Source organism: Lasiosphaeria miniovina, assembly GCF_030549165.1.
Source record: "Lasiosphaeria miniovina strain SMH2392-1A chromosome Unknown B0T26scaffold_4, whole genome shotgun sequence".
In the NCBI taxonomy this organism is placed as follows: domain Eukaryota; kingdom Fungi; phylum Ascomycota; class Sordariomycetes; order Sordariales; family Lasiosphaeriaceae; genus Lasiosphaeria; species Lasiosphaeria miniovina.
In genome coordinates, this window is record NW_026848223.1 from 2,052,315 (window position 1) to 2,078,257 (window position 25,943).

The 25,943-nt window shown below is 56.3% G+C and overlaps 7 protein-coding genes across 7 annotated transcripts; 3 read left to right on the plus strand and 4 right to left on the minus strand.

The window, feature by feature from the left end:
• Positions 1-2,175: 2,175 nt before the first annotated feature.
• On the minus strand, positions 2,176-4,229 carry B0T26DRAFT_751391 (uncharacterized protein; the record flags this gene model as incomplete). The annotated part of the gene is made up of 2 exons (XM_060445368.1): positions 2,176-3,270; positions 3,303-4,229. 2 exons carry the CDS (start codon positions 4,227-4,229, stop codon positions 2,176-2,178), a joined length of 2,022 nt encoding a protein of 673 aa, XP_060296110.1.
• Positions 4,230-5,492: 1,263 nt separating this feature from the next.
• B0T26DRAFT_871831 (uncharacterized protein) lies at positions 5,493-8,091 on the plus strand (the record flags this gene model as incomplete). The annotated part of the gene is made up of 2 exons (XM_060447938.1): positions 5,493-5,894; positions 5,969-8,091. Coding segments are annotated over 2 exons (2,525 nt in total), but the record flags the coding sequence as incomplete, so codon positions are not given.
• A 3,627-nt stretch (positions 8,092-11,718) lies between these two features.
• Positions 11,719-13,067, minus strand: B0T26DRAFT_751393 (uncharacterized protein; the record flags this gene model as incomplete). Its single annotated transcript, XM_060445369.1, has 3 exons — positions 11,719-12,064; positions 12,124-12,693; positions 12,748-13,067. 3 exons carry the CDS (start codon positions 13,065-13,067, stop codon positions 11,719-11,721), a joined length of 1,236 nt encoding a protein of 411 aa, XP_060296112.1.
• A 3,094-nt stretch (positions 13,068-16,161) lies between these two features.
• B0T26DRAFT_293996 (uncharacterized protein) lies at positions 16,162-17,036 on the plus strand. The gene is made up of 2 exons (XM_060434200.1): positions 16,162-16,691; positions 16,794-17,036. Exons 1-2 carry the CDS (start codon positions 16,270-16,272, stop codon positions 16,975-16,977), a joined length of 606 nt encoding a protein of 201 aa, XP_060296113.1. The 5' UTR covers positions 16,162-16,269; the 3' UTR covers positions 16,978-17,036.
• Positions 17,037-18,041: 1,005 nt separating this feature from the next.
• Positions 18,042-18,808, minus strand: B0T26DRAFT_740763 (uncharacterized protein; the record flags this gene model as incomplete). Its single annotated transcript, XM_060443883.1, has 2 exons — positions 18,042-18,394; positions 18,652-18,808. The coding sequence occupies 2 exons, from the start codon at positions 18,806-18,808 to the stop codon at positions 18,042-18,044; spliced, it is 510 nt and encodes a 169-aa protein (XP_060296114.1).
• Positions 18,809-19,421: 613 nt separating this feature from the next.
• Positions 19,422-20,366, plus strand: B0T26DRAFT_646361 (uncharacterized protein; the record flags this gene model as incomplete). Its single annotated transcript, XM_060437801.1, has 3 exons — positions 19,422-19,472; positions 19,643-19,720; positions 19,863-20,366. 3 exons carry the CDS (start codon positions 19,422-19,424, stop codon positions 20,364-20,366), a joined length of 633 nt encoding a protein of 210 aa, XP_060296115.1.
• Positions 20,367-21,777: 1,411 nt separating this feature from the next.
• Positions 21,778-25,829, minus strand: B0T26DRAFT_294245 (NUC185 domain-containing protein). Its single transcript, XM_060434202.1, has one exon. It carries the CDS (start codon positions 25,670-25,672, stop codon positions 21,794-21,796), a length of 3,879 nt encoding a protein of 1,292 aa, XP_060296116.1. The 5' UTR covers positions 25,673-25,829; the 3' UTR covers positions 21,778-21,793.
• Between the last annotated feature and the right edge of the window lie 114 nt (positions 25,830-25,943).

The following is a 25,943-nucleotide window of genomic DNA, read 5'->3' on the forward strand; positions in this document are numbered from 1 at the left end:
GAACCTCTGCAAGGAGCCGCCAGTCCTCTAAGGAAAGACGATCTTCAGCAGAGACCTTATTAGTTGCGGTCCGGTCGAGGTCGAGGTCCGTTAGGTAGTTCTCGATGGTATTCCGTAATAGACATGCCCTCTCAATCATCAGGAAGGTCGAATTCCACCTCGTAGCATTATTCTGCTTCAGCTCCAGCTCTTTGGTTGTTGCTTCGGCCAGCAAGAAGCTCCCTTGGATCGACCGGTCATCCCGTTCGGTCTTCCTGAAAGCCTCGCTTCGTTGGGGAGACGCTCGGATGAATCTGACGATGTTGTGGAGCTTTCCAATGGGTCCCCTAGTGCGCCAGTGGGTGGCATCTAGCTCGTCTACTTCTAGGGCCTCGAGGGTTTCAGCCTGTTGTTCGAATTCATCTGCCCGATCGCCAAAGAGGAAGGCTTTAGCTGCTAGGTTGAGGATGTGACCGAAGCAGCGCATTCTTCGACTCCGAATAGCATCGCGATCCCAATGGGGGAACAACCGGCTGTAGAGGGATTGTAAACAGGTATCGTTGTTCGTGGCGTTATCACAGATCGCTACACCCAACCGCTCTCCAAAGCCCCAATCTTGGATGACCCCAATCAACGTCTCAGCGAGATTCAGGCCGGCATGGGTTCCTGACTGCTGCTTGAAGGCAATCATCCGCTTCGCAGGCTGATAGGTTCCGTCAAGGTAGTGGACGATGATGGCGATGAAGGCTAGTCGATTTGGAGACGTCCAGAGATCGAAGCTGAAGTGTATAGCCGTCCTAGCATTCAGGATCGCCTTCCGGACCACCTGTTTGCGTGCTAGGAAGAGAGCCTCGATCTCGTTCCTAATTGCAGTCCGACCAAATGGCACTTGCTGTTGCAAAGCTGGGTTGAATTGAACGAGCAGGTCTTGTAGATAGGGGTCCTCGAATATCGCGAAGGGAAGGCTCGAGTTAATGACGAAGTAGGCACACAGCTCCTTCAGCCGGTCAATCCTTGTTCGAGGAATAGCAAGGGCAGAGGCAGGCCTTCGCCGGGCGGCTGTTGATTGCATCTTGAGGACGTTGGGGCCCTGCTGTTGCTGCTGTTCTGACTGTTCCGGATCGACGATGGAGTGTTTCTTGAAGAGATGTTCGATGGAGGAGGAAGATGTAGATGAAGCAACGAAGAACTGAGGCTGGCCCCGGGCGTCACAAGTCCCACAGCACCACACGGTTTGCTTCAGTCGGTTATCTGGCTCGAGCTCGGTCATGAAGAAGCCGTAATCTGCTATCCAGCTGCGTCTGCCGCGGGATTTCTGGGTGTGGATGACTCCGGTCGGGATGAAACGTCGATTCTTCCAGGAAATCTTGACTAGATCAGGGACAGAGGCATCGTCAGCAGGAATCGTACTTGACGCTGCAGCAAATTGCTTGGAGATGGAAGGAGGCCGGGCCTGTATAGCCGCGAAGGCAGAGATGGGAGCAGATGACATAAGGAGGGTCGGAGAGTCGGAATAGCTTCGTTCGGGCAGTCAGGATGCTTGGAATAGCATCGTCTGGGCAGTCAGGATGTTTGGAACAGCTTCCGTCGGGTCCGGAAGAACAGAATTTGCTGACCCTGGCTTGGTTCAGCAGGCCAGGGATGACCGGTCAGGGGTCCTGAACCCCAATCCAAAACACCAACGGCGCCGGAAAAAAGTCTAAATCCGGGCTCTGAACAGCCTCAGATATCTGTTATATCTGTCAAATAAGCCCGGCCGATATCTGATTTGTTTGATCTGACAGTTCCAAAAATCCCGATTGTTTGTTTGAATTGATTGGTAAATTGATCTGATAATCTGGTCTGACGGCAGCGCTGGCTCGGAAAAATTGTTAAATCCGTGGTAGGCCGGAGACGATTAGATCAAGTTCACTTTCTCAGAAATAGTTAATCAGCTTTCAAGGCAAATCATGAATCGCTAAGCTAATACCTCACCTACCTAGATAAGCCGTACATGCCCCAGAAATGCAACAATCTGTCCCATGACCACGTGCCACCTGGCCAGAAAGACCTTTTACGTCACCAATGCTGTTCCACCTACCGCTTACGAAGCCAAACAGCTCCAGATTTCCAAAAGGCAAATTCCCAAAAGTCCAAACCCATACCCACCTGCACATTCAACCGTTTTGTCAGCAAACCTACCTCACCCCACGACTATCACGCAGCCACAGCGATGCTCTTGGGCGTGAGCACCGATGTAGTCTTGCTGAAGGTCCCTAGAAGGTCCTGGATGGTCTGGTCCATGTCGACGGGCAGCAGGTCCTCGGGGCGGGTGTTGTCGCTGAAGTTCTTGAGCGAGCCGACGAGCTTGTGGCAGGCCGACTTGAGGTCGTTGTTGAGGTCGGTGACGGCGACGGCCTGCTGGGTGGTGACGACGGCGCGCGGGCCCATGCGCTGGATGTAGTCTCGGTGCTTCTGCATCTTGAGCCGCTGCACGCGCACCTGGTCCGAGAAGACCAGCGCGTTGGGGATCCCCTTGACGCGCGCGAAATCCTCGTCCTTGCGCAGCGCGTCCTCGAGGTCTTTGGCCAGCCGCACCACGCGCTCCACCAGCGCCTCGTACCGCTCAATGTCCATCATCGCCGTCGCGGGGAGCGGTTTGGGGTTGCCGATATCGAGCTGCGAGTCCCAGCTGTCGGTCGACTGGCGGGAGAGCGGGAAGCTCGACGCATGCTGCGAGCGGCCGAGAGGCGGTGTGCCTAGGGGCGGCGGCGTCTCGTGGCCTGCCTTGATGTTGTCGACTGCCATGCCTAGGCCCTGCGACGGCGCCGTCTCGGTGCTGTTGCTGATGCTCATCTGGGCAAAGTCGTGGATCTCGGTCGGGCTGGCCGACAGCGGGCCGACGATGATGTCCGCCGGTAGCGTGTTAGCGGTCCAGGCGGCCTCGAGCTGCAGGCGCCGCGCCTGCCTTGCCGAGCGGATCGCCGGCAGGATCCCCTCCATGCTCTCCACCATCATGCCCAGATCCTGCAGCCGCCTCCGCGTCTTGAGGTCGAACGCCGTGCCAGACCAAGAGTACGTCGTGTCGAACAGCGCGTCTTCGTCAGGATCCGAGAAGAGCTCTCCGCCGTCATCGGAGTCAGACTCGTCCTCTTCAATCTCCATGTCTATTTCGTGCACTTCTTCCCACCGCTGCGCGGCCAAGTCAATCAGCTGGCCCTTCCCCAGCGTGCTCAGAATCCGTCGCCGGTCCTGCTCGAATGAGTTGGTTAGGTCTGGCTTCTGTGCCCTTTGGTACTCGCGGAGGAGAAACTCTGTAGGATAAGTTAGCTAGGTAGACGTACTCCTCGTGATAGTTGGGGCGGTGCCAGGGGGTACTTGCCTTCTGCGATGGCCATGTTGACCAGAACTTGCAGGACGAACTCGCGAAGCCCAGAATTCCGCTCGAAATCCTGCTGCAGAACTATATCCAGCCCCGTAACGTCGTCAAACAAGCCGATCGTCAGCCGCTGGAAGTTGGCATACAGGGGCTTGACTGCTTTGGAGAGGTCCACCACGAGACTCAAGTGGCTCAAGGCCTCGCGACATATGCCGCAGAGTGACGAGATTGGCACGGGCTTGAGATTCTGGCGTAGCTTTTCTTTGAGTTCGTCGGGTATCGAGTCGTCGGTACTTTGGCGCTTGAGTGCTGGCGGTTTTGCCAGTTCCTCGGCGGCCGACTCGAGGGTCAGGGCGTCCGAGAGGTCTCGCTGCAGTGTCGCCCAGATAGACCGTCCATTGTCTGCAGTGTGCACAGCTACTTGACTCCGGCCGGTGGAGACTTTGGTTGGCGTGGCTGACGAGCCCAGGGGCGGAGGCGGGGCGATCTGGTTCAGGGCCTCGTTCATGGCGGCGACGGCGTTGAGCCGGTGCCGCAACGAGTCAAAGCCGCCCGTCTCGAACTTCAAGCGGTAGGCGAGCAGCCTGGGGGTGACTCTTCCGTCCTCGGGGCGGTAGAGCTTCTTGACGGAAGCGCCGACCTGGTCGTAGGATTCCATGAGCCGGCTGACCAGCTCGGCTACCCGGGGCTGCTGCTCGACCAACACCGATCCGCCGCCCAGCTCCATGCGCTTGGCCCAGTTGAAGGTGATCTCCCGCTGGGCCACCGCGGTCCAGTATATCTCCTCATATCTGCTGTCCTTGACGTTGCGGAGCGCGCTGAGCAGGCGTACGGCGGCGCTGGCGACCTGGATGGCGGAGATGAGGGCGACCGAGATGGAGATGGGCTCCATGGAGAGCTCAAACCCGGGGTTTGGCTCTGCAGATCCCAAAGAATCACAAAGATGTTCACAGAAGCCGATTTCTGGTATTATGGAGCCTAAGGTAGTTGATAGATGAAGATGCAAAGGGAAGTTGTCCTGCGGGATTCCAAAGCGACGAGTGACTCGCTACTTTGCCGTTTAGTCTACGTCGGTTCACCGGGCAAAGGCCTCCGCCGCCTGCTGACGTGGAGAGTGGCTGTGGGCCGTGGTAGGTTGGATGGCTCAGCCAATCCAAGGCTGTTCTGGCCGCGTGACGGGCGACAACGACACACGACGTCCGACGGCGAAAAAGGCCACAAGTCGCGCGCAAGTTGCGGGCAAGTTGCGGGCAAAGTGGTGTGTGCACCAGCGAAATGAAACTGCCTAACATTGCCCACGGCGGCAACCTGCGGCTAAATTCGTTGAAAACTGGCTTTGGACCGACAATCCATTCCTCATGCGAGAGCGGGGGTAGGCAGACTTGGCAAATCTGCATTGCGGCAGCACCTACCTCAGGTGCCCACCAGCTGCAAGCCTGCAAGCCATCACGCTGGAATTTGCCACTGGTGTGGTGGGCGCGCCTTCCTCCAGGTCTCGCTTCGGGGCCCAGGCCGTGCGGCCTACAGCAAAAGCTGAGCACCCGCGTCGTACTATTGGACGAAAGGAAGCATCCTGCTCGAAATGGAATGTCGGCGAGTGAAATGGGGTGGGGCCTGGAGGCAGCCAGAAACGTGCTATTCCCCTAGTCTTGCAATCCATTCAACCAATAAGAGATGATCAGCCAAAGAGCAAGCCATTCAGCAGAAACTGCAAAGACAAACAAGCAAAGAAGCGTCAATATAAATTCCAACCCGTCATGCTTCTTCGTTGTGTAAGTTGGTAAAAGCCGTGACAAAAGCTGCAACGATCGAGATTGAATGTTGAATGTTGGCCTTCCATGTTAGACTCCGCTTCAACCTTGGAAATTCCAAGTTTAGAGAGCTACCTCAAGATCAGATGACAGGTAGCTAAAACACATTTACGACGCCTCCGATAAATATCGAGACGTTTCAAGTAGGCCTTTGGATATTAAAGGGGCTTTACAGATTATTAGAGCCTCTCTAGAAGTAATTTACATAGGTACAGATAGTTCCAACAAACACGGTGACGTGAACGGGGAAAACGACCGACAGTCAAATACCAAATTAGGCATATGGAATTAAAATTCCATTTCCCTAGTCGCGGCGCCAGACCGGGGCTGGACCCCCCCTGTCTCCATGGTCGGAGGGGAGGAGGCTCTTCAAGAGACAGCCTTGGCCCTGGTCCCCTCACGCCCTCGTCAAGCTTGCCGAAAACAACTAATTATCGCCATGGAGTTCACGCTGGCTGTCGCTCTCGTCAAAGTCATCAAGCCTGTCGTCGACGGGTGCAAGGCTGTCAACGAAAAATGGAACACGTACAAGAACCACGGGGCGGCCGTCATGACGGCCCGTTTCAGGGTCAATACGCAGTTTCACAGGTTCCTCGAGATTGGCGACAGGCCCCTGAGCGACCTCGACCAGACATTCAATCCCCAAGACGAACACCACGAGAGGACACGCACCGTCATAGGCCTCATACACGACTTTCAGACCGTTTTCAACGAGTGCGACACCTTGATAACGCACTTTGAGGAAGGTGAGTTCAATCAATTCCGAGAACCTAATTAGCACAGAATGAGAAGGAACCAAGCTGACCAAGATATGAAACAGAACACAAAAAGAAGAAGCTCCAAAAGAAGAGACCAGAGCTACCTATCATCGCGCCCGGCTCTGACGCGACGACCGCTTCAGGGCTGACGGCAGCAGAAGGAAATAATGAACCTGACGATGCGCCGCCCCGCAAGCTGCAGGTTCCTTCCATCACCACGACCACGCTACCGGGTAGAGGCTCGAGTGAAGACACCAAATCGAGACCCTCGCTTTCCGAGTCCTCTCAGGCCACCGCCGTCACGGATACCCCGTCGATCGCGGGTTCCGAGGATCGATTATCGTCCAAGAAGGACCCAAAGAGGAAGAGGTTCTCACGCTTCCTGAACCCTTTTAAAAGATCGCCACCAAAGCCCAACATCGCACAGGTTATCAACCCCAAAGGCAAACAAAAGGCCGACGATGAGCCTTCACCGTCCGTCTCGGCCGTCGAGGTCACCGTCACGCCGCCCGCCGTCCCCGAGACGACCGAGAGCCCTGCGTCGCCGGCGTCGCCTATAACCCCGTCAAAAGCCCGAGCAGACGACGTCGCCCACATCCGAAGTGCCGTGGAATCCCGGCTAAAGCCCACCGAGGACCCGGCAGCAAAGCAGCAGGACGTGCAGGTCAAGGCGACGGTCGAGCGGCACGTCGAGTGGATGTGGAAGAAGTCGGACCTGGACAAGAAGATTGCGCGGCTCAAGGCCATCATGGACGACCTGGACAGCGAGACGCAGCTGCGCAACACGGCGGCGGCGGTGCGAAGCGCCGAGTCCGCACAGGACGCCACCAAGCTGGGCCGCATCATCCGCTTGACGCGCGCCGCCCTCGACCGGCTCCACCGCTCGCTGCGCGCCGTCAACACGGCTGGCACAAAGTTCAGCCTGCAGCTGACCGAGGACTTCATAGCCGAAGGCGACCGCTTCTTCGACCTATGCCAGGCCTACCTGTCGCTAGGCACGCGGGACCAGCACTTTTACTTTGTTATGCACCGCCACGATGCCGGGACCGGCACCGGCACCGGCACCAGCACCAACCCGCAGCGCTCGCGGCTGTTCGTGGCGCAGACCAAGCGCGAGTTCAACCCTGCGCGCGACCGCGTCGGCGGCATCGCGGCGTCGCACCTCGCGGGCCATGGCCTCACGCAGGCGTCGCAGTTCGCGCGCGACGCGGCGCGCAGCACCAGCAGCCGGCAGTTCCGGCTGTGGGGCGGCGTGGTGGTGCCCAGCTCGCGCGAGCAGCTGGGCAACCACTGGCTGTTCCACGAGGCCGACAAGCACTACGTGAGCGCGGGGACGCTGGCTGGGGCGCTGGCTGAGGGCTCCCCCGCGGCGCGCATGACGGTCGCGCAGCGCATCGAGCTCGCCTTGTTGCTGCTGTACGCGTACATCTACCTGGCCGACGTGCGCGAGTCGTGCCGCGCCATTGGGCTCGAGTGCTTCCGCTACTACACCGAGGAGCAGCAGCAGCAGCAGCAGCAGACCAAACAGGCCACGACGGCGGCGGCGGCGGCGGCGGCGGCGGCGGCGGCGGCGGCGGCGGCGACGAACCCGCTGTTCGCCGACCCCGCCGACCCGCTGATCCTGTCGCCGTACATCTCGTTTGGCTTCGGCGAGCCGATCGACGCGAGCCACAGCAGTGCTGGCAGCGCCGCGCCCATAGGCAGCCGCCGCAGGCAGCGGCCAGTCGACCAGTCCATGCTGCTGCTGGGCGTCAACCTGGTGCAGATTGCGCTGTGCGTAGCGTACACGGGCGGGCTCGACGGCCACAACAGCAATAACAGCAATAACAACAACGGTGGTGCGCAAGCAGGGGGGCCCGTCGCCGACGAGGCGCGCCGCTGGGCTGAAGGGAGGCTGCCGGCCGTCGACGCGCGCGTCGGCGTTGTCTTCTCCGAGGTCGCCGCCGAGTGCCTGCGCTTCGTCAACGACTCGCTGCCCGGTCAGCAGAGCGAGAACTCGGGCCGCCAGATTGATTTTCTTGTCGACCAGGTCATCCGCCTGGACAAGATGAAGAAGGAGCTCGGCGACGGGCCCGCGGGGGCTGCTGTTCCCGAGCCCATGCCGCTGGATGCGGATCTAGTGGATGCGGCTCTAGTGGGTGATGGTGATGGGGATGGCATGGGGGAAAGGGGGGGGCCGTCCTGATGGTTGCATATTTAATCATTTATTTAATTGGTATATAGTAGGCATGGATATGTGCATATGGAGAATTGGAAATGACTGCTTGAAGCGTTTAAATATTTAAGAATTTGCATCTATAGAATACTGCTCCAAAACTGCACGACTCATCCTTGCATTTGCGATTCAGCAAGTTCAAGGTTATGGTGCTGACTTGAATGGCCGAGAAACGATTGAACTAACACGGCAATGGCAAAAATCGAGACAAAACCCAACCTAACAAGAATGATAATATCCAAAAATCCATCCAGCTTAACAATCACACACCAATTGTGCTCACATTCACCCCAGCCGCAGCTGAAGCCCTGTCCATAAGCCGATGTCCCACCGCCGAATAACCCGGCACCAGCAACTCGCCATACGGCTGCATCCACGTATCTAATCACCACAAGTCAGCACAGATCACCCCCAACAACCAGAAAAGGGGGACTCAAAAAAACTCACCATAGGTATTCTGTGCGGTGGGGGAGGGATTTGGAGGTGGAGGATGGAGGTGCGGCGCTTGTGAGGGTGAGTATTAGCGGGAGTGGGAGGAGGTGAGGAGAGAAAAGAGTTGGGGCGAGCATGTTGTAGGGGATGGTGACTCTACTAGCTGAGGGAAGCCAATTTTTGGGGGGAGATGATGGGAGATGATGGGAAATGATGGGAGATGATCTTCAAAGGGAATTCAAAGAAAGGAAAATAGATGTGTATTCCATAAAGTATTTATCATCTTTATGATTAGTATGATGGTGATCGTTACATTAGACTGAAAGGGCTGAAGTTATCGTCGAGGAGCGGGCATGAGCAAGCTTGAGAGCGAATGGTGGTTGTGAGCCTCGCTTTTGCACATTGCATAGTTAATGCGCGCAAAGACACGCCGCACAAAATTGGTGTGAAGTGGAGCTCGGATTATAATTTCTCGAGCTGGAGTACGAGATGACAAGTCCGAGAGGTCACTGAGCTTAGCTACGTTGCGGAAGGCTGAATGGGGAATTCAATGGATGGAAAGCAACTGTAACTCTTTTGTGCGCGTCGATAACAAAGGGTCCTGCAGGTTGGTATACCTACTTTCAGAAATGCTAGCTAGAGGTGCCGAGGATATGAAGTTGAACTGGACGGAGCGAAGCGCTGGGGAAGGAGGTGACTTCTTTAGCACGACCTGGATCGGAAGTTCGGTAGACACGCCAACCCTCTCGGAGACTTGATATTGCTTTCTGGCCATGGATCGTAAATTTGAATTTGAACAGACATTGTCCTGTCCTGCAATTGGACTCGGAGCTTATCATCAAGTCACACAGTAATATGGAGACTGAAGAGAATATGGAGACTGAAGAGGGATTGAAGGTGATGACAGAGAGAATAACTCCATTTCACGATTCTGGTTACGTAATAGGGCCACTTTGGAATGGCGCGTTTACGGGTGTTGATCTACGCCAACAACGGCCTAGTGCTTACATGCTAGAAAGTAGGCATTTAGCTGTCATAAGCAGGGAATTCCGCCTTTCTTTCTTCCCTGAACAATACATTATATTCTACCCTCTTATTGACATCGCTGAACGTGACAATTCTCTCCCCGTAGTAAGATGTCTATCGCAATCGAACCACATCCCTTCTACCCCTCTCGGTCAATGACCGGCTTAGGGGTAATAACAACACGGAGCACACTCCGTGAACGCCGCTCACAGCCCTACAGGCGCTTCCCAGGTTCCAAAAGCCACTCAGTGAGTTCGATGAAGCGGCTCACAGCCTCACAACACTGAGGAGCTTGTCAGCCGACCTGTAGAGGCACGACGTCAAGATGCTTCAAACTCCAAGAAGTGCAAACCCTCGCGCCTCATAATATCTGTGTGAGGTGAGAGGAAGGGGTGACATGGGGTACGGGGAGATAAGCTATGGAATTCCAAGTCTCTCATGGGGATTGTGGTGGGCTCCGTGTGTGGTCTTATTTGTGTCATAACCACGGCTTGTACAGCATGGGTAAAGAGAGATAAAATCTCCAAGTGGGTTGGTAGGAAAAGCTTCTAGGACTCCCGTAAGAAAGCCTTGGACATCTAGGTTATTCCAAGAATGGAGTATTTCGATTTTCAAGTCCATGCAACCACACTGATAAACAGTACCAGTCCTTGCTGCATGAGAGTGCTAACATTTTTGTTTGCCGCATCTGCAAACTCCTCTTACAGGTCTCCTCTTATAGGTCTTTCAACGACTTGGGCGTTATGGGTTGGCAAGAGATCATTGAACAACAGCTTCAAGAAATAGAAACCGGTGGCAAATCGCCACACCCGGCACATTCTGGACTGACTGCTCGCGCCGCCCGTTGACGCTCGACGCAGACAAACTTGAGGTGCTCGCGGGCATAGTCCAAACCCTGGGCGGTGTTCAAGGGATAAACTGCTGCGCCGGTCTGCGAGAAGTATATGGAGTAGCGTTGGGACTGGTTGTAACGGAACATGATGCGGTGATGTCGGATTTCTCTCTGTCATCTCCCTGGATCGGGCCGGGGACGGACACTAGTAGCTCGCGGCACGGGTGGTGTTGTGGTGCATGGTTGGGACTATCAACAACCCCATAGCCCCCAACCGCCGCGCCGTGCGGTTCAACCAGGGGCTCACGACACGAAACCCGACGAGGCGAGGCACGGCGCGGCAAGACAAAGCAAGGGGTAGGGACAGGGCCAGGACGGGGCCAGGACGTAGAGGTTGACAGGAGCGAACTTACGACGGGGTGGCGGCCAGGGGACGGACGACCGGGCAGCAGCCGAGCCTGCAGCCGAGGCAGAGCGAACGGCTATGGTGTGACGGGTGGTTTCTTGGCGTATTGATGGAATGTGGGACTCAACTCTTCGATACCATGTATATGCGAGGGACACGCACACGAATTGGACTCATTGAAGACGCAGTGGAAGTAGATGGTAGAGGAACGGCTAGGTGAAGCTAGATACAAGCATGCGTCGATCGTAGCGAGTCTTCTGATGACGGCTGACATCTCAAAGAGCCCGCGGCATAGCGCAATACAAGTGCCAGGGCTTTCTACCTCTAGCCAAAACCAAAGACAAAACGTACATTCACGACAACCACAACATAGACTGTAAAAACCCGATCTTGATATCTAGGAAACTATAGTATAGCGTAAAGCTCAGAGCAAACCATGATCCGCAAAAACGCCCCCAACCTATCCTATACCTTTTCCTTTTCGTTTCATGCGTGCTATCCGCCCGCTGTTCATACATTTTCGTCATGCTACTCAAAGCGGCGTCGCTTCAAGTCAAATCCGCTAAAGGAAAAATCACGCTGCTCCACATCCAAGCTGCGCTTGAGAGATACTATCTTGAGAACATACGATTGCGTTTTGTCCGTGGCTAGTGCCGTTATCTTGGGGACACTCAGTCTTCCGAGTTTCGACGAGGAGGCTCCGATGCGTTGACGGATCTCGAGCCTCCTCTCTTCGACATTCAGGACCCACAAAAGTGTGAGTAGGACTTCCTTGGACGGGAGCGCGGCCCCTTTCGGCCACGCTGTAGGCCCGCTACGTTGCGACTGCCGCTGCGTCTTTCCGTTAGCCGCTGCCGCCGCCGAAGCGCCGTCTCCAGAAACCCGGCCGACTGCGTAGCCCTCAGATGACACCAACCGCAATGCCTCCATCGTCGCATCCATCAGGGGACGCGCCAGAGTGGGGCTGCAGGTAAGGATCTTCCGAAGAGACCTCAGTCTTAGGGTTGTGGAAGGACGAGTCTGCGGCCGCGCAGCCGTAGGATTGGTGCTGCGTCTGCTGCTCGTTGCTGGCGCTGTCGTCGGCCAGGAAGTCGTTGATGTCGAAGTCGTTCGAGAACGGGAAGGCTGAGGCGTCGTCACCAGCCATATAATCGTATTCAAGATCGATGGAGTTGGGGGAAGCGAGAAGCCCGCTTTCAATGACATAGCGATCTGAGTCAAAGGGCGCTGACATAGAGAAAGCATCACTGATGTGGAAATCAGAAGAATCTGGAGCGGCAAGAACAGAGCCAGTGAAGGGGCCGACTGTTGCTGGGACGTCGCCAGCCACGCCGAAGGAGCTGCTCCCGCCGACCGACACTGCAGGTCATCGCACAACATCGCAGCAGGATGTTGTGTCGCGTCGGGGGAAGCATGCTCCTTCATTGAGCTGGTGTTGTCTGCCAGAGGGGTTGCCGCTGTAGCTGCCTCATCTTCTTCTTCCTCGGCCTCGGGGACGGGGGTAAGGGTGGGAGACAGGGATGCGGGGTTCACCGTGGTGTTGGCCGGGATGGTGGTGAGGAGATGTTCCAAAGAGCTTGCTTCACCGACCGGGATGCTGTGGCCATCTTGAGAGCTGAAGAGCTCGTGTGAAAACGTGACGGGTGATGGGCGAAGAGCGACGCCCGAGCTACGCTGGAACTTCTTCAGCTCCTCGATCAGGGCCAAGTTGGTTTGCTGGGCTTGGTGGAGAAGTGTTTGGAGTTGTTTGTTCTGCTGTTCCAGGCCTTCTACCTCCTGCCGCTTCCGCTCTCGGGACGACTGGGCGGCTCTCCGGTTACGCAGGACGCGCTCAACACGGCGCTGCTCCTTCTCGTCCTCGGTCTTGGCGCGTTTTCTGAAAGTGGTTAGCCTTGCGGTGCGATGCCAAGTGTTATTGGTGGTGTAGTACCTAGGAGGTAGATTGGTCTTAGGCTCTGGGAGCACCTGACCCCACGACTTCCTCTTCTTAGTCTGCTTCTTCTCCGAGCCGGGGCCCGAGGCCGAAGGCGTCTCGGGTGCGGGAGTCATGCCGGCAAGGACGGATGCGTCGGACTGAGGGTCTTCGGAGTACGACCTCGGCGTCATCATCTCGAGGGGGTTGACGGCCGAGGAGGAATCGGTGCCAAACAAAGACGGGTACATCTCGCTCGGTGTCGAGAGCAGAGACTCGGTGGGCGAGCTCTCAAACTTCAGGTTGGGCGACGGCGTGTGGGCGGTCCAGGAATCCATGGCGACGGTGTCGAATGGCTGGACTGGGTACACACGAGGAGGACTTGTTCAATTCTGCTGCGAGCTTGATTGGCGCGATGCGTCGACAAACAACGAGCGAGCTGCAGATCAAATTTAGGTTGACTGTAAGAGGTGCCGTCCTAGTTCCTCAATACAAATACGTCAGGGAGCGAAATTGTCAAGGGCTGCGCATTGCGAAAAGGCCGCGAGTCCGTGACTCAGTTACGCTGGTTTGCGTGAGTCAATAGCTAGAGCGTGAAACAGGCAGCGACGCTGGTTGGCTGTGTGGGGGGTGAGGACAGAGTGTCCTTTTGACGATGCTGGGGAAGGCAGTGGTTGGATGGGGGCTGCTAGACTTGGATGTTAGATGGGGAGATCGGGTGGGAGGACGCACTGCTTTTATCTTTTGGCCACGTATTCTCTTCAGGGGCTGGTGCCTGAGGCAGAAGCCGGTACGTATAGGGAGCCGAAGGAGAAGGAGCCCAAGGCGGGCGCTGTGATTGGCGGACCTGGCGAACGGGTCACACCCAAATTAACATTCCAAACAGGGAAGGCCCAGGGCTCGGATGATGAGTCCGCCCAGGCCCAAGGGGGCCGCAGCGACCTCCCCAAGCAGGTCAGATCCACAATCCATGGATTGCACCCTCCACCTTCCACCCTCCACTGAGCATTGCAAAGCAAGGCATGGCAGCGAGGAAAGGGCAATGATCGAGTGGTGGCCACAACTTCACCAATGCAAGGAGGCGGGGGCGGATTTGCAAGAAGCAGAAACATACCACGCCGTAGTTCGACATTTTGGATACGGATTTCATTGGGGACCCAGAGGAGGGCAGGGCTTCTGTCACTGCCTCGCACCGTCGACTGCCCGTGCCAAAATCCTCCTATGGCCGCCCGCAGGCCACTGGAACAAAGGGTCGAATTCAGGGGGGTGGCGGCTGTGCAGCCAGCGGGTTTTGGTCCCGACTCCGCATTCCATTTCCATTCCATTGTTCTTCAGCCAGAGCACCGAAGGCTGGGCCGAAAGGCCTGGTGGGCTGGACCTCCAACCGCATTAGGCCCCGACCCGAGTTTCGGTCTCCACCACTTAACAGCACAGTATGGGCCTCGCCACATTGGGCTGATAAGCCTCTTAACAGGCCCGAGGACAATTACACTCTAAACTTAGCTCAGGGGTTGTTCCACACAGGGCACGGCCAGTGGTTGCAGGCCAATGACCTTTGCACGCACTCCATCATCACGAGTTTGGGCTGACGATGACAGCTCCGACAATGCCGGGCGGAGCTATAGGCTTGTCTTGTCGCCTCATGCGGAGAGGGTGTTTATTCATTCGTCTAGCATTTCCCGCGGGCGGGTTTGGCCTCGAGTTGATTGCAACGCCCGGATCCGAGAAGGTTCCGGCTGCACGATTAAACTGTCTTTGATGGAGCCCGTGTGTGACCAGAGGAGGTCGGACGGAGCATCGAAGCGGGAAGAAGCACAAAGAGAGACCTATGGGGGATGGGGGGCTGATGCCGAGTCGGGTGTTGGAATTGCGTGACGGCCGAGTTTGACCTTGGCTGAATCGACTTCATCTCAAAAAGGTTTCGGCCGACATCACACTCTGAGTAACAGGATTATTTTGTCTGCTGCCGGCCAATATCGCAGGTGCAGAGGTTTAAAAAAAAAAAAGTCTCCGCCCCATCTTTTTGCTGATATTAGGGCTCCATCCGTTAAGAGTGCCGGGTCAAGAGGGCAATCTGTATCTGACCCTCGCGGTTTGATCGGACTCAATGGCACAGGATCGAAATCGGGAGACTCGGCGGGCCGCCAGCTGCGACGGTCTCCAATTGACAATGCCATGCCATGTCATATGCCATGCCAGCCTCCGGCTTTTGCAAGCCGCTGCAATCTATTCGCAGAGTTGCCCCCCGGGTGCACGAGGCCATCGTGGATCAGGCTGAATTACTCCAGACGTCCACCTTACGAATTAAGCCTTTGGCAGGCTTAAGAGACGGGCGCGCATTGCGGAGGATGGTCCCGAGCCACTCTACCAACCATGGACCTGTCCCCATTATTGCCATTGGTGCTCTCGCCAATTACCGCGAGTTGGACCTTCTAGAAGGTGCCTGGTTGTTTAATCTTCCCTCCGACATGCGTCTGGCCGATCGGGTGCAATAAGGCATGAAAGTAGTCGAAGGCGGGGAGAGGCGAGCGAGCCTCCGGCTTTGGCCGCCCGCCCAAAACCACTTCCTCCCTGGATTAGTGGACATGGATACGGATGTGCCCTCCAGTCGGATTGGGGAAGTCGCAAGTGCCTTTGCGACTGTGCCTCGTAACGCCTCGCCCTGGACGTTGTGTCGATGCGACAAGAATCCCCGGAATCGCTAATCTACCTATCTATGTCTCTAGGGGATGCTTTGTGCTAGTCTCTATCTACAAAGTCTAGCTCGACCCCCGCTAGAGGGCGGAGCATGTTCTTGTCCATGATAACTGACGGCAACGGCGACGAGACTAGACTTTTAGCGCATAGTCCCCTCACCTCAGAATTTCTCCAGGGTTGTTGTCCGCCTTGCATCTTTTTCTCTTGCATGAAGGCAGTCCTTCGTTGTACGATTACTTTGTGCGATTAGGAAGGTCAGATAACCGGTCGGTGATGTTGCGTGGCTGCTGGGGGAGGGCACGTTATGGCCTCGGCTACCACGAAACATGTAGAATAGGTAGACTTTGGGAGGAAATCATATGCCACTGAGTGGTATAGTAATCGAGAGTCGAGTGTGCCACTGCACGGTGCCAGTATTGATACAGCCAGAAAAAACCTGCCTACCTCATCCACGAGTAGTAAAGGAGACGAGGAGCAGGAGGTATGTGCAAAGGTTAATCCTTCCCCGGCCTGTTCTGGCCGCCCTTATTGAGCCTCCTCCTCATCCCTTCGCCGGTTCTTGGAAACATTTTTTTTCAGCCAGGGCAGCCAGGGCAGCTAGCGAATCGTCGCGCTCGAACCAGTAGTGTGACCGAGACGGTTGTGTTTCTTGTTTGTCTCAGTCATCACCACCTGAAAGGACGGTACACTAACGCAGGTGAGATGCGAAGCCAGACGCCAGTTGGCTGAGCTCAGCCGTCATCCCGCATTCCAACGCCCCGGCAGAGCAATTGCCGCCTGTTTGCCAGATACGGATAGTTTTTATGTTTTCGACTCTTCAAAGCTTCGGCCACCACGTCTTCCATGTTGGGAGGGCCCAGCGGACGCACAAGGTGGCTAGTAACCTTTCCCGTCTGTAGTGGGAGAAGGCTTCTCTTTCTCTTCGAGACGCAAAACGGGCCGTTGATCTGCCAAGTAGATCTGAGCGTGCGTGGTACGGAGCAGGTGGCACGTACGACATTACCATTCATTGTGGTTTCGAGGTTCAGGGGCTTTTTGCTCCTCTCTAGCCCCCGCGCCGCCTCCCTCCAAGAAATAAGCAAAGACCGATCGCTCGGACGATCGACGGCTGATCCGAAGGACTTGTCTGTTTGTGGCTTGCCCGTCACGTCACACCCCTCGCCCAGACAGGGCAACGATCCAATCCAATCCGAGCCCGCGCCCGGGCTCGGCGGCTCGCTGGAAAATTCTTTTTCCTTTTTCTTTTGTTGGCAAACATGGAATTTGTTCGCTCCCCCATTCTCCCTCAACTCGGCCCATCGGTGACGTCCCTTTTTATCCCTTTGTTGACAGAGACCTTATTAATTCGATTTTCGAACATTGGTTAGCCCATTCATCCATCCGTTTATTCGCCCATCCGTTCAACCCGCCAACTCGATCGGCCCCGAGCAGAGCAGAACGGATGAGACGGATCGAATTGGATCGGCGCCCCCAATGATGCAGCGGGAAGCAGCGGGCAACCTTGCGCGGACACCATGCCACTTGCTACGACGGAACAGCACTACGGAATGACGGTACTAGCCTCTTTTCTGGGGTGGCCGAATCGGACGGCGGAGGGGGGAATGGAGAAAATGGAACGGCTTGTCGCAGCTGGGTGGGGTTTCTTCCCCAGCGCTGCGCTGGCTGGCTTCACTTGCAGCAATTTCCAAAAGGCCAAGCCACTGCTCTCTGGCCAGCGACCGAGCGGGCCGCCGCCCGTCTACGCGCGCGCCCTTCTGCTTTCTGTCGCCCTCCCATCCCGGGCTTTTTGGAGCCTTCCCCTCTCCAGGGTGCTCGCGGCCACGTTCGACCCCTACTCCACAGCGTCGGTTTGGCGCCATCCACCGGACCAGTGGATACTGGCCCGTCGACGTGGGCGTGGGCGGGCGGGCGACGCTGCGGATGTCCCCTCCCCAGGCGGCTTGCCCAACGGTTGATGGGCCCGACGGAATACCACCGGACGGCCGGGGCGGGCATCGCCAAATGCTGAGTGAGCTTCCGTTTTCCCCCCATTTGAGTTCGAGACTAGTGCCGGGCTCTGTGTGTATGTATTCCATGTTGCCGCGCTACTCCCATGCCGTGGAAAAACTTGTGGGCGTCAAGAATAGTCTGGGGTAATGTCAAGCGGCATACTGCATCGGGAGATCGCATTCTGTTTCTAGGGGCCGATCATACGCGGTAGGCTGCCTGCGTTAGAGTTATCACGAGCCTCGCGTGCAGCGCCCGATCAGAGATATATTAGGTGGATCATGCCGTGCCACTGGCGACCTTCAAGCATGGAACAAAATAGGGAAAAGACACCTCCTGTGGCTGGAGTGAGATTTGCTTGTTTTCTATGTTCCTTGCAAGCTTGGCCTCGAGGCCCCATCTCTGTTCTATAATATGCTCAACCGTCGCTCCGATGCCAACCTTTCCCTCTCCATTAAGTCTACTTCCATTCGCTATTTTTTTTTGCATGTTCTCTCGTAAAACGCTAATGCCGTTGCTGTTTTGCCTTTTGTTCAAGATAACGTCCCCCCAATGCAGGATGCAAGAAGCTTCATCGGCAGTCCGAGAAAGTCTGTCCGAGGAAGTTTGGGTTGTTGGTATTCCAACACTCAACCGTACATGGTAGGGCTCCATTGCTGTGGCCACTGTTGTTCCCTCACGGTCACTATGCCCTCAATGTCGCTCGTTACCCAGCCGCCGTGGTAGTCGCCTGGCGCCGCGCCGGCTCTCTCGCCGTCGACATAGCACTCCCAGGGTCCGGGCGAGAAGGCGAGATAGCCCTTGATGGCTTCGTACTCCTTTGGCGGGTCGTTGTAGGACCAGATTCGGTTCATGACGGTATCGGCGGCACTTATTGGGCTCATCATAGAGTAGTAAGTCGCAGCGCCCTTGTGCTCGTCAAAGGTGGAACGGGGGGTGGTCGCGAGCGGTAGGCGGACTTGGATGGCAGGGAGGTAGTATACTGTATGGAGTAGAACCGGGCGGGTCAGCCACCAATTGCCCTTAACTGGGAGAAGGACAGGTAAAGTAAAGAAAGCATAAATAAGAAGCGGGAGGCAGAGGTAAGTGGTAGTTAGTTCCCGGCCGTGCAGGCGGAGGCAGGCTCGCTCAACAGCAGCAACTTCGCAGCTAGAAGAGCGCTCGAAAAGCTTTGGGTGGGGGGGGGGAGGGGGACAGAGGAAGAAGCTAGAGGAACCTAGAGGGGAACGGGAAACCTACCAGGCGGGTGATGGGTCTCGAGGACCATGAAAGCATCGCCGGGCGCACAATCCGCAATAAGCTGGCCGTGCCACTTTATCTGGATGTGCCGCATGACACGTTCCACTACGGGGGGGCGCGGAAAACTTTGGACATTGAGCTTGCGCATCGAGGCCATGTTGCCGAAGCCGTTCATGGGACGGCGTCTTGGAGGTTGCTGCGGTCGGGACTGAAGTCCAGAAATACTTTGTTAAGTCGGCTCGTGCTTTGTCGGGGAAATTAGAAAAGATCGGGAAGGGTTTGCCCGATTTTGCGAGAGGCTTCTCAAACTCGAACGAGGCCGCGGTTCAGAGGGAGAAGAAAAAACCTTCATGCCTAAGGTATGTACACTTAAGGTCGGTCTGACTAGCCAGACCCCTTCCGAATTTCAGAAAGTTCAATGATTCCGAGGCAGGATAGGCCTGCCCTGTGGCTTCCGCAGGCAGAATCGGAACAAAATGTTCACTGCACCAGCCACACCTGCGTCATGGTGCGCCACTTGTGCAGGGACCCGTCCAGGAGGGGTTCTGTGGCCCAATCAGGAAGCCGCGGTTTGCCCCCCTGTAGCCTGGAGGGGCGCATTCGCCCGCACTCGCACTCAGCTGCCGCCGCATCAAGGCCGCCACTGAATCAACCTCGCAGGCCCCAACGTTACCGAGCGACAAAGACACGACACGCGGCCGAAACAACTCCAGCTCCGCGCTCCACTACCATCTTCTCTTTTTGCAGCCAAACAGACACCGACGGCGACCATGGCAAATCGACAACTTGCTCGGGACATGCAAACCGAGTTTCAGGCGAGGGTATGCGATTCGAATGCCCCTCATTCCCCGTCCCGTCCATCACCCTTCCATCATCCAGCCCCCCAGCGCATCCGGTAGAGCAAACGGAGGCCCCGGGAACTAAGGATAACACCGTTGGGACGCCCCTCCCTACCATGCCGCAAGATACTAACCGATAGCCCCGGCGATAGTTCAACGCGAAGCAAGCCCGCCGCGAAGCCGCAAAGGCTGCGAAACAGGACAATGAGCTGAAGAAGCAGATCCAGAATGTACGTCACCGCTGACTGTCGCCACATCGCTTCACCCTCCACCTCCACCTCCATCTCTACCGGGATTCTAGACCGTCGACATAAACCCGCCACACCGAACAGAAGACCAAACGAGCTAACCCATTCACCCCCCAACCTCCAGCTGCTCAAGAAAGGCGAGACGGGCCAGGCGGCGCAAAAGGCGCGCATGCTGCTGGCCAAGCAGGCGATCGCAGCGCAGATGGACCAGGCGGCGGACATGGCGGAGCTATCGGTGGCGCAGATCCAGGCCAATAACGCCATGAACCGGATGACGGCCATGATGGCGCAGTCGTCGCGGACCATGAGCCGGGCGCAGCGCAACGCGAACCCCGAGAAGACGCTCGTGACGCTCGAGCAGTTCCGCACGCAGAACGAGGAGTACGCCATGGCCAACGGCATCTACCAGGACGCCATGACCCAGAGCACCAGCGTCCAGGTCAGCGACGACGCCGTCCACGAGCTGCTCGGCAAGCTCGCCGACGACGCCGGCGTCGAGCTCAGCTCCGAGCTCAACACGGCAAACGCCAGCACCGAGGACCCCGAGCGCGAGATGGCTACCACAGCCGAGCCCACCCCCGAGGAGGAGGACGCCCTCCAGCAGCGCCTGCGCGCTCTGCGGGCTTGATGAGGGTGCGCAACCCCGGCGGGGGAAGACCTAAACACGGTCTGTATGATGCGCAGTAGGCGGGCTTCTACCTCTATTCTCTCTTCTATACAAATCTAAGCCTACGAGGTGGTTAGACGAAGTAACAGAACAGGAAAGAGATAGTTAGCAGCAGCTAGCCTACGGGGCCTGGGGAAGCGGACAACGCTCTTTGTCTGCGTGCAGGGAGGAGTGCTGTACAGTACCAGGCGCCAGGCACAGGGGTGCATCCCTATTTACGAGAGTGAACGAACAAACAGACAAGACGGGGACAGAATACAGATGGTCAGAAACCCTTGTGTCGGAGAAGATGTCTAACATTACAGGCGACGCAACAAATTAGCTTCAAAGTTTGTAACCGTTTTCTTCTTTTCCTTTTCCTTTTTCTTTTTCTTTCATGACTCGCGGCGTTTGGGCAAGTGGGGAGGTAGGTAGGCAGGTAGGTAGGTAACCTAGGTTAAGATGGTAGTGTGGATAAACGAGGATATGATGAAGATCCTCAAGGGAATGATGTGGTATATAGCATTTATCGTAGCATCAATCATCTCGTTGAATAACAGCTACACTGTCCCTGTCTTTGAAAGGGGGCTTTCTTTTATTTTCCCGCTTCGGTGTGGCCCCTCATGGGTTCTTTCTCTTTTTTCTTTCTTTTTCCTGTAAAACGGTATTGCTATATATAGGTTTGATAGAAATGACGCAAGCTCCGTATTATCTAATCTTACCTACTCTCTACAACCTACTCTATCTCTTTCAACATCTTTGTTTGGCAAGGGATTTATTTGACTTTTTCCGTTTGGAATCTTAACCTGAAGTTTGTATGTCTCCAATGTGTATTCAAAATGTAAACTTCCTCCCCTAGACCCTGTCGTCATAAGCCTCGCTACCTTGCCTACCTGAAGTTACCTTTCGATGGGAAGTATCTTGCCTCAGGTACTTGGTATCTCATGATAATGGAGTGTGCTACAAGGTTAACGGCTGAACCTTGCTGTGTGATCTTGTCAGCTCGAACAAAGATGGGAAAAACAGTTGGCTGAGGTATCCATTTGCATGTATACACCATGGACGGGCAATTCATCGGCAACAACAAGAATCAAATCCCAATAGCTGGGTCATGTTCGGCCATCAACGAACTAATTAGTCACACGCCCTCTGTGCTAGAAAGCAGACAAACCTTGGCTACTCAGAGAGTGCAATGTGTCAATGCAAGACTGATTGTAGTCATAACATCGTCAAATTTGTCAGAAACTCTACAGGGATATCTAGGGAGCTAAATAATAAAGTCGAGGCAAGTGTCTACTCCCAACTAAGCGTTTGGACACCTTCTGTCATCTATCTATTCCTACACCTAGTCCTGGGGGAAATCACAATCCTTTTGTAGCTGCGATACAACCGAGCCGGCGCTATGTACATCACATGTATAAGCTGGCCACGGCGGTAATATCGCGGCGGATCATTTCCTGCGCGGCGGCCATCTTCTGGTACAGCTCCGGGTCTCCGATGATACGGGCGGCGTTCTTGACCTCCCTGCAAGTCTCGTCGAGGCGGGTAATGGTGCGGACGATTGTGCCCTCGAGCACGTCGGTCAGGCCTGTGATGTTCTTGAAGCTCATGCCGCGAGCCCACTCGTAGACGACCTCCATGAGGCCGAAGCGCGGCTTGCTGGCAAAGTCGTTGCTCTCCTCGGACGACTGGATGACCTGGTGCACCGTCTGGATGTTGTTGACCTTCTCCGACAGCTCGATGATGGTCTTCATGCCGCACTCGAGGTTGCCTGTCAGCGTCGGCACCGAGCCCGTCTTCTCCTGGAACACAAAAGCCGAGAGCAGCGCGGCGATCTCGGCTGGTTCGTAGTCAGCTAGCACGTTGTCGAGGATTAGCTCTGTTAGCACGAGCTCGTCGCCTGAGTGGATCTCGCATGCCACCTTCCCCTTGATCAGGATGCGGCTAGCGTCGTCGATGAATGACAAATCCTTGAGGACCAGGATGCGCTGCTCGTAGTCGGGGAGCAGCTGAAGATTCTGGTTTGACAGCATCTGCCGCAGCTGTTCAATCTGCGTCTTGATGAGCCACTGGTCGTGGCACATGGCATAGTGCTTGAGAAACTGGGGGCATGTCGCGGCCGTGGAGCGGGACACCTTGGCTTCGACTTCTCGTCTTTTGCTCATGATGTCGTGCATATAAAGACTCTTGATCCTGCTAAGATCCATCTCGTCCCATATGTCCGTCGTCCACGACCTGCAGATGTGATGCAGGATGTCCTTCGCCTTGGGGTAGCCTTCCCCGCCAAAGATGTCGGGAAGAACACCCTTGGTGACATGCCTCGTAAGGCAAACGAGATCGGCCAGAGGCACATGAAGAGTTTTGGTCAAAATGTGCTTCTTGTTCTGGGGTAAAGGGGTGTAGTGCTTGCGCAACGAGGGGATGAAGGGGAGCAGGTCCGTATCGTTGCGGACCTCCCTGTTTGTCTTGATCTCAAGAACGTGGAAGGTGGGGCTGGCCGCGCTGCTCTTGACGCTGGCCCCTTCTGCAAGCAGTATGCCAGGAGTGCGCACGCCGTCCTTCATCCACACAATGAGTCGTCCCTGGGTGAACATCTTGCGGCCGATGGGTATGGCCAGCATTCCGCGGTACAAGTCCTCGGTGAGCTGCTTAAAGTCCTCTCCAGCCTGGTGGCATTCGTCCATGTCCACATCGCAGGTGGCGCACGCGTCTCTCTTGATCTTTGCCAAGTCCGCTTCGGACACCTTCACAGCCTTCTCGTGCTCAGGGAGCAGCTGTTGCGTGGCGTGCTCGGAGAAACTACGCTTAATCATTTCTTCGATCTTGAGCGCCTCCACGCGTAGAAGGTTGAGAATCATGTTGTACGTCAGTCGGAATTGTGAGCGGAGCTTGCTAGGCTCGCCCAGAATCATCAGACGGAGATCGGTGACGGGGGGAGCTTCGTCCCCGCCCGGCGGAACGATAATGACGGAGCCGACAGTATCGAGACCACGTCTCCCTGCTCTGCCAGCCATCTGGGTATACTCCCCGGGGAGTAGATTCCGGAACGAATGGCCGTCATGCTTGCGGTACCCGGAGAAGACGACAGTCCTCGTCGGCAAGTTCAGGCCCATGGCAAAGGTCTCGGTGGCGAAGAGAACCTTTACTAGGGTCTGTGCGAATAGTATTTCCACAAGTTCCTTCACAATGGGGAGCAACCCGCCGTGGTGAACGGCAATACCCCGTCCGAGGAGATCGCGTAGGCGGATGATTTGGGGAAGAACCCGGTCCTCTGGCTTCAGACGCGCAATTGATCTCTCAATAATCATGTGGACGGCGCTCTTCTCGTTTGCGGTGCAGAAGTCCTGGTTGCTCAAGGCATCGGCGTTCTCCTCGCATCGCTTCTTGGAGAATACAAAGATGCAGGCGGGCAGAAGGGTTTCTTTCTTTAGGAACTGGACCAGATGCACCCAAAGGGTCTTGTCCTGGGCAGCTGACGTGAAGCCTCCCTGTCTACCTGTCCGGCCCATGTGTCCAGGGGTATGGCTTGCGCGAGGCGGCCCGCCTCTTCCTCGTTGCGGCCCGCCGCCTCTGCCACCTCGTTGCTGATTTGCGCCCCGCTGTGCACCACCCCGAGGACCGCCGCCGCGTGCATTACCACCACCACGGAAAGCTGGCGAATCAGCCGCCTTAAGCTTGCCCTTGCCACGAACCGCGGCATCGGCGTCCTTCCAACCCTTTTCGATGAATTTTTTGTCCGCGTCCACAATCTTGTGGATGTTCTTGCCGGCCCATAGGTAGTGTTCCAAGGGCACAGGTCTTTTTGGCGTCGAGATAACATATATATCCCTCTGCTTGGTCCGTCCCACCCAGGATGCGAACTCGTGAGTGTTGGGGACAGTGGCCGACAGGAGGATGAGCGATATATGCGACGGTAGCATGATGATGACCTCTTCCCAGACGACACCGCGCTCAAAATCGTTGACATAGTGCACCTCATCAAAGATAACGAACTCGACATCGCGGATTAGATCGGCTCCGCGGTAGAGCATGCTCCGTAGAATCTCGGTCGTCATGATGAGGCAACTAGCATCAGGGTTGATCTGTACATCTCCGGTCAAGATGCCTACCTCGTCGAACGTGAGTCTGAAGTCGCGGAACTTTTGGTTGCTAAGCGCCTTGATGGGCGAAGTATAGATGGCTTTGGTCATGTGCTTCGCAGCCAGGGCGATAGCGTACTCGGCGACAACTGTTTTGCCGGCCGAGGTATGTGCGGCCACGAACACCGAGTCTCCGTTCTCAAGGTGGTAGATGGCCTCCTTCTGGAACGTGTCGAGCTCGAAAGGCCATTCCCTGGCCATGTCAGGCACCAACTCCCGGAAGTTTGGCATCTCTCGCTTGATTTCAACCATGTGCGCCCACTCGCGGCCAGCCTTTCTAACACTGGACGCTGCGAGGGTGCCACGGGGTTCAAACGCGGGAAACTCGACGGGCAGCATGGCGTCAATATCCTCCACGTCTTGTTCATCATCATCCTGGTCCTGATCCTTGGCAGCGCCATTGGCCGCCGGGGGTCCGCCGTCCTCCAGTTCTCCATCTGGGGCATCTACCGGCTCTTGATCGAGAACCTCTTCGAGCTCCTTCTCCTGCCGCTCCGTTTCGGCATCCGCAGACTTCGTCCGTTTGCTGAAATCGATACCCCTCGACAAGCCAGGAGCAACCTCGAGGAGGCCCCCAACAGAGCCGATCTTGATAATCTTTTCGAGCTTCTTCTTGGAATCTCCCCCTTCGTCTGCATCGGCGGATGATATGCGCAGCTGGTCCTCGAGCGCAGCCGTCGACTCGATGCCGTCAATACCGCCGGGCGCGAAGGGAAAGAAGCCGGCCGCGCCGCGTACAAAGTCGGCGCGGCCCGCGGGCTTGCGCATCATCGAGGTGCTCGTCTTAGCGGTCGCGTGCGAGGCCGGCACGGTGACGTTGCGGTAGCCGGTGACACGTCCTTCGAGGCCATGGCGAATGAAACGCGTGACGGTGCGCGACTGGGGGGGTGCGATGCGGAAGAGGAGAGACGGATCATTAGGCGTCTCCCAGCGCTGCTGTAGCCGGTTCAGCCACTCGGTAGAAAATGTGGTTGACGGCGTCAGGTATTTCGCCTCGAGGGCTTTTCGTAGCTCGTCGGCATCTGTCCCTCCATCGTCCGTTCGTGGTGCTCGGGCGTCGGGTTGGAAGAGGATGTCGTCAATTTCTTCAAGCGAGCTGAGACCTGCCAACTGAAGCCGACTCATGGCATCACCAACTTCGGACGCCATGTTGGCGATATCTGGACACGACTGGTCACCGGACAACCTTGTTCTTTGATGGCAAGTTTGGTGCTCGGTGCTGTGGTGGAGCTGGAAATGGTGCTCGTGCCAAACAGAACCCCGCCAAAGCCAAGCCCAGCTGAACCTTGCTTGAATGTGGGGTAAGGCAGTGCCGCTCCGATCGGGTTAGGGTACATGCGGCGCAGGTGGGGCTGAAACGGGGCACCGCTGGAACATCTCAGCCAGGACCGCCGCGTTGTTGGACCGTTGGCGCCGTTGG